Source organism: Piliocolobus tephrosceles, chromosome 19 (genome assembly GCF_002776525.5).
Source record: "Piliocolobus tephrosceles isolate RC106 chromosome 19, ASM277652v3, whole genome shotgun sequence".
Taxonomy (NCBI): Eukaryota; Metazoa; Chordata; class Mammalia; order Primates; family Cercopithecidae; genus Piliocolobus; species Piliocolobus tephrosceles.
Window position 1 is genome coordinate 48,502,882 of NC_045452.1, and position 6,256 is coordinate 48,509,137.

Below are 6,256 nucleotides of genomic sequence, written 5' to 3' on the forward strand. Positions count from 1 at the left end.
GTCTAAATTTCCCAAGCTTCTTTGAAACCCACTCTAGTCATGTGATGAAGTTCTGAACAATGCATAAAATTTGAGGTATTATATGATGGCTTTATGGATCCTTCCTTAAGATTCAAGTTGCATGGAGTCTACCATCTTCTTTGTGTACTTCTTGGTCTTCTTACCTAGGACATAAATGCCACCATCTTTGACTATGAAGATGAAGGTCACATCTTATGTATGATGAAGCAATGATTTAGAATGAGTCTGGATCACTGAGGACTAGAAACCAGCTAGAGATGACTTAGATCCAGACTCTGATCATGTGAGAGAGAAACACATTCTTAAAATGTATACTATATCTATCACTTGCAATAAATTCTACTCCTAACCAATACAACAATATAGAAAAAGGAATGGGAAAATTCTACTAGGAACCAAACTTTAGGCAGTGTTTCCCCTTAAAAATTAAATATATTCCTGGGAACGATGGCAGCAAATATAAGAAAAGAAAGCCATGGGCTATATTATTCTCTTTGAAAAGAACCTCATTTATTCTATACACATTAATTGGCTCTAGAAAGTGAATTTTAAGTGGGATTCGTCACTTGAGTTCTTATATTTGAGGTATTGATGACTTCATCACCTTTCTTTTAAAATCCTTGTTAGAATATGTATCTATTATTTGAACCATACTTTTTAAAACCAATACACAGAGAGTCAGAGCATAGTATTATTTCCTAATTAAGTAACTCCCATATTTGAGGATTTCAACCAAAATATTTCAGGCATGCTACTGCCTCAAGTAACCTACCTCCAAGAAATAGTGGTGGATAGGATTAGTTTCTTTGGAGTAATGATTTTCAAACTCTTCGATCATAAAAAAAATTTACTGAGGATCTTGAAAAGCCTTTGTTTATGTGTTATGTTTACTGATATTCACCTTCTTTTAAAATTAAAATTGATGATTTTAAAATATGAGTTAATTCATTTCAAAATAAGTAATAATTTCGTATTTTTAGAAACATATTGTTTAAACCAAAAACTTCTTAGGAGTGGTAGAATGTTTTCCATGTTTTGTCAATCTCTTTAATGTCTGGCTTAATGGAAGACAGCTTCTTATATCTGATTTTGCATTTAGTCTGTTGTGATAACATGCATATAGCTGGAAAATTCTGCTGTTCATTCATGAATGTATGGTAGTAAAAATTAGAAATGTATTATGAAAATAATTTTGCCCTTATTGAGACCTCAAAAGGGTCTTTGGTTCCCACACGTGTCCCTAGACCACACCTTGAGAAACTTTGGTCGAGAGCAGTGATCTTCAAACTGTGAGATGAGAAAACTATACTGTAAATATTTTAAACCTGCATTTCCAATTTCAACCATTTATTTATAAATTTTATACCTGTGTTAATTACTCATAATCATTAACAATAGCACATATACAATATTTATAATGGTAAATATATTATTTTTGGTATGTTTTGATATTTTAGAAAATTTTGGTTTGAGACCTGGCAAGGTACAGATTTGGAGTTCTGGTTTCAAATTCATTTTATTCTAATTACTGGAAAAGATATATTGTTTGCTGTATTCATTAAATCATGATACAAACTTTTAATCCCATTATCTAGTTGTGTAATTTGTTTTTTAAATTTCCCTAATAAATCTAGTTTCCTTAATGTCAATAGTTTATTTTTACAGATTAACTGAGAAGTTTGATTTTTATACCATGTGGTCAAAACTCACTGAAACTCTTTCATTTGGAAAAATGTAAAACCCAATTAGAATATTCTGTTACCAGGTACAAATAGTACACAAATACCAGAGTTTTATAAAGTATACAACTAGATAAAATTTAGTAATGTTACAACAGAAACAATCTTGAATATTCATGAAAAAATGCTCTCTCCCAGTATAGCAGCATGCCTTGAATACTTTAGGAGCTGTTGCATGAATGCAATGAAATATGAAATGAACTTCATTATCAAAATCTCCTATCATAGACGGATTTCCTATAAAGACATCCAGGTTCCCAGACATGGCACAGCACTTCCTGTATACCATTCCACGCTGGATATAAGATCTATATCAACAACATCAGGCAACGGAGAGGCTTCATAGTAATGAAGCTACCAGAAGGCAGACAACTTGGAAAACTAATGGAAGCCACAACTTAAAATGCATGTGTGTTTCTATGTGCTCTGGAGAAACAAGGACAGACAGTCAGCAGCATGCAGCCACCAGACTTAGGTGTGTAGCTTTTCAAGCTAGAAGTAGAATTTGAAGGGAAAGCAATCAACTATGTCCCTATGGAAGGTCAGTTTTAAACAGTATGAGATATATAGAGAGGGACAAAAAATAGGAAAATGAAATAAGATGTAGTGTCAACCCCTTGGGATAGTAATTATGCATAGGTTTCCATCTTACCATCATCCACATGCAAAGTTGACAATGCACATAATAAATGTGAAAACACACTATATTTGCAAACAGACTAAATTTATTTAAAGGACTTAATCAAAGGGAAAATTTAATTGCATTTTAAAACATGTTCTTTATCATCCTGCACAACAGAACCAGAGAAAGATAACATCTGTAGTTCTTTGATAATAGCCTAGATTTAGGTCTCTGCTAATTTGAAGACACAGGATCAGATGAACAAGAGCAGCCTGAGAATCCAAATTTCACAAGCATACAAATCTGGTGAGCTCTAGAATTGTTCAGTAGAAACCATATGACCAGTATCTTCCATAACAAGATGGGTGGCAGCAGCCATTTCCGTAGCCTCCATAGCCACAATAGCCACAGCCATAGCCACAGCCAAGCCCACCATACCCATAGCTACCATAGTAGTTGGTATAGTCAATCATGGTGTCAGAAATGGATGGTTCAGGTGTAGAAGAGGATGTTCTTGAATTTGAACATCTCCATCTTCACAGATCTTTTATACTTCCTCAGTAGTAGGTGTGGCAAATCACAGGCAATGAAGCTCTTATTATGAATTATTTTGGGTTGATCACTAACACCGCCGAGGCAACACTCTCATAAATCTCTTACTTCATTAGGCATAGTGAAGCCTTCATAGCTAGGATTCCTCTATTGTTGTGTCAAGATTTTCACTATCAAAGAATGTGATTTGAATGATACATTTTTTTAACCTGGTTTTAAAATCCTTTTATCCTGAGAGCACATACTAAAATTTCATGATGAGATTCTATGAAATAGTAGAAACTATGCAAATCTCATCTGATTCAAATTGGTTTTGGTTTGTTAATTCCCTCATATTCATCTACCAGTTGCAGTTGAAGAAGTCTGTCTGCATGGCTTTGGGGGGATAGATGTGCCTAAGGGGCAAGTCTTTCAAGTATGAGATCTGTAATATTGCCCAATATTTCTTCAGAGATAGAACAGTTTATCTCACTTTAAATACACAATTCGGGTAACATTTTTTCAAGATACAACTTTACACATGTACAAATACACTTTATTTTACTGTTATACCAAATTCTGTCTTGATTCATTATTTCCACTAAATGGCAAAACATTTATTCTTGTCCCTTCCAGGTAAACTCAACAAAATTCAATCACTTTCTGGTTGTCAGTATTAAAATACAACTGCAATAAAGACATTACCACTCCTCATTCTCTGCCCAAGATGCACATCGATGTGCAGAGGTATGCTATTTGTTTTGAGGAGTACCATACCTGTTCTCCACTGACACCTGTGGATGGCATAACACATATTGCCATTTTCCATTACCATAAAATTAAAACTCTGTTCAATCCATTACCTGGCATGAAGTGTTACATCCTTGGGGCTCTACAGCAGAACAGTCTTTGGTTGTAGTAAGGAAATCAATGAGTCTCCACCTGAGTGAGAACCAATCATTGTATCTCCATCTGCTTGTGCTATGTTTTTTGGGGAACTCGGTAGGTCTTGCCCCTTCTCAGTAAAACCAGGATGTGACTTTCTCTATTTTTAGATGTACATCCTTAAGGCAGAGCTTCTCTTCCCTTCAGCTTCAAGGACATAATGCCCTTAAATGAGAACTTAAGCATGCCTGAGTTCTCTTATTCAGTTGATCAACTCTCTACTGAAGCTTCTATCCAGAAAAACAGGGATGGGATGAAATAAGTAAAGACAGCAAAATTTATTCTAGTATTCTGGTTCCTACTATGAAGCAAACACTATTCTGAGTGTCTGATACGTATCAAAAGATTTGATTCTCAAAATTTCCTTGTGGAGTTGGTATCATTATTACAATCCCATTTGCAGATGGGGCAGCTGGAGCATGTAGTTAACAGTGGTCAGACAGCTATGGATAGTAGAGGCAAAATTTGAGCCTGGAAAGCTTATTGCAGATATCTTACTCTTATTTACTATATTCAACTCACTCTTATAAAGTCATCTTACTAAGAATGTAAGTCTGGAGGGCTACTTCACCTAATCATTCAATTTAGCTCAGATTTTCACTGCTTTGAAAAAAAGATTAGGCTATAGTAACATGTTCCTCATAGTCTCATATTTTGCCAAAGACTTCTTGTTCGATGGTGGAAATATACTAGTTTGCATGAAAAGATACTTCTGCCATTGTTATTGTCTTAAATATGAAAATATCTATACTCATGTTTGAGCCAGAACACAAATATGACAAATGTCTTCAAATTTCAGGAAAATTTTTACAAAAGTACAATTTTATAAATAAAATGAAATCTCATCACAAATTTGAAACTATGGGAAAGGACTCTGTTCTTTTAAAACAGAGTCACAAAAGAAAATATTGATGTGAGAAAGAAAAGTATAGTTTTCTCATGCCTAGTATTTCAGAAATTCAAACTATTGGCTTTGTGTCAACAGTCTCTGGAAGCTGAGTGATGCTTTTTGGCTTTTAATAGAAAACCATCTCTCATGTGAAAGTGAGAAGAATTCCTAAAGGAAAACAGTGGGTTTGGAGCAGCAGGAAAGAGATGGAGAAACGCAAGCTCAAGGGAGATTACCATGACCTATTGAATGTCAACAAAAATAAGGCAACATTATTGGTTGTTTAGAACAGGTCAGTTTGTTTACTAAAATGCTGTTTCTTGCCATAAAGGCTAGTTGGAAAATGGTAATTTGAATGTCTGGTGTGAGTAGAGTTTTAAAGATCAGACAGTTGATGCTCATTAAAAATGCACAAATGTTTCAGATGTGGCTAAACAATAGAAAATGGCCTAAATGCCACAAGACCACAACTGACAACCAAGAGTCAACAAATTACTCACGCTGATCCTTCAAATTAGCCAATGGCATGACTTGTGTGTGGTTCCCACCCACAAGGAGGCATATAAAAGGCCCTCTGCAGGGAAAGTGTTCATACTGAAGTCACCTACACTTCCTCCTACCCAAGGACAACTTCCACAACCAACACCATGTGTGGCAGCTACTACGGAAACTACTATGGCACCAGTGGCTATGGGTGCTGTGGCTACGGAGGCCTGGGCTGTGGCTATGGAGGCCTGGGCTGTGGCTATGGCTCCTGCTGTGGCTATGGAGGACTGGGCTGTGGCTATGGCTCCTGCTGTGGCTGTGGCTTCCGCAGACTGGGCCGTGGCTATGGCTATGGCTCCCGTTTCCTCTGTGGCTGTGGCTATGGATGCGGCTCTGGCTCTGGCTACTATTATTGAGGATGCCATGGGAAACTCTCACCCTCTATCCTGTGATGCTGAGATTCACTAATTCTGAAGCCCATGTGTTCTGAGATTTTCCCTTGAGTGATGATATCCTGCAAGGGAAGTCTAATATGGTCTGTTGAACTACCATCTAACCTACAAATATTTTGCATTTCCATCATGAAATGGGATAAGGTAAAATTCACTGGTCAGTTCTCCTTTCATCAGAATGATGGTGTCACAGCACCTGCCTTGATGACTTTTATGCTGGAACTTTTTTCTCTATTCACCCAATAAACACTTTTAATCCAGAAGGGAAACCTGGTGTTTATGTCAATCATTTAATATTTAAAATTTCTTACCAATAGTTTTTGTTTCAGTTTGCATGAAAGCTAACAATTAAGTTTTTTGGGAGATATTTTTTGTTACAATTTCTAGAGAGACTTCTTTACCAATTCAAAGTTCAATTGTTTTAGAAAAGTAACCCTTTTAATAAACTTCAGTTTCCTCCTGTGCTTCTAGGGGAAGAATATATGTTGTGCTGGGTAACTCTCAACACTAAATTAAGTACATATCATTTATATGTTGGGTTATGCATTGCCTGCTGTCTGTCACATAACAA

At 36.0% G+C, this 6,256-nt stretch overlaps 2 protein-coding genes across 2 annotated transcripts; one reads left to right on the forward strand and one right to left on the reverse strand.

The window, feature by feature from the left end:
- Window positions 1–2,637: 2,637 nt before the first annotated feature.
- LOC111524613 (keratin-associated protein 20-1) lies at window positions 2,638–2,879 on the reverse strand. Its single transcript, XM_023189819.1, has one exon. The coding sequence runs from the start codon at window positions 2,853–2,855 to the stop codon at window positions 2,706–2,708; it is 150 nt and encodes a 49-aa protein (XP_023045587.1). The 5' UTR covers window positions 2,856–2,879; the 3' UTR covers window positions 2,638–2,705.
- Window positions 2,880–3,650: 771 nt separating this feature from the next.
- On the forward strand, window positions 3,651–5,649 carry LOC111527118 (keratin-associated protein 6-1). The gene is made up of 2 exons (XM_026456050.1): window positions 3,651–3,660; window positions 5,348–5,649. The coding sequence occupies exons 1-2, from the start codon at window positions 3,651–3,653 to the stop codon at window positions 5,647–5,649; spliced, it is 312 nt and encodes a 103-aa protein (XP_026311835.1).
- The last annotated feature ends 607 nt before the right edge of the window (window positions 5,650–6,256 follow it).

Coding starts and splice junctions, on each gene's coding strand:
- LOC111524613 (XM_023189819.1), bottom strand. CDS start 2,855: ATGATTGACTATACCAACTACTATGGTAGCTATGGGTATGGTGGGCTT.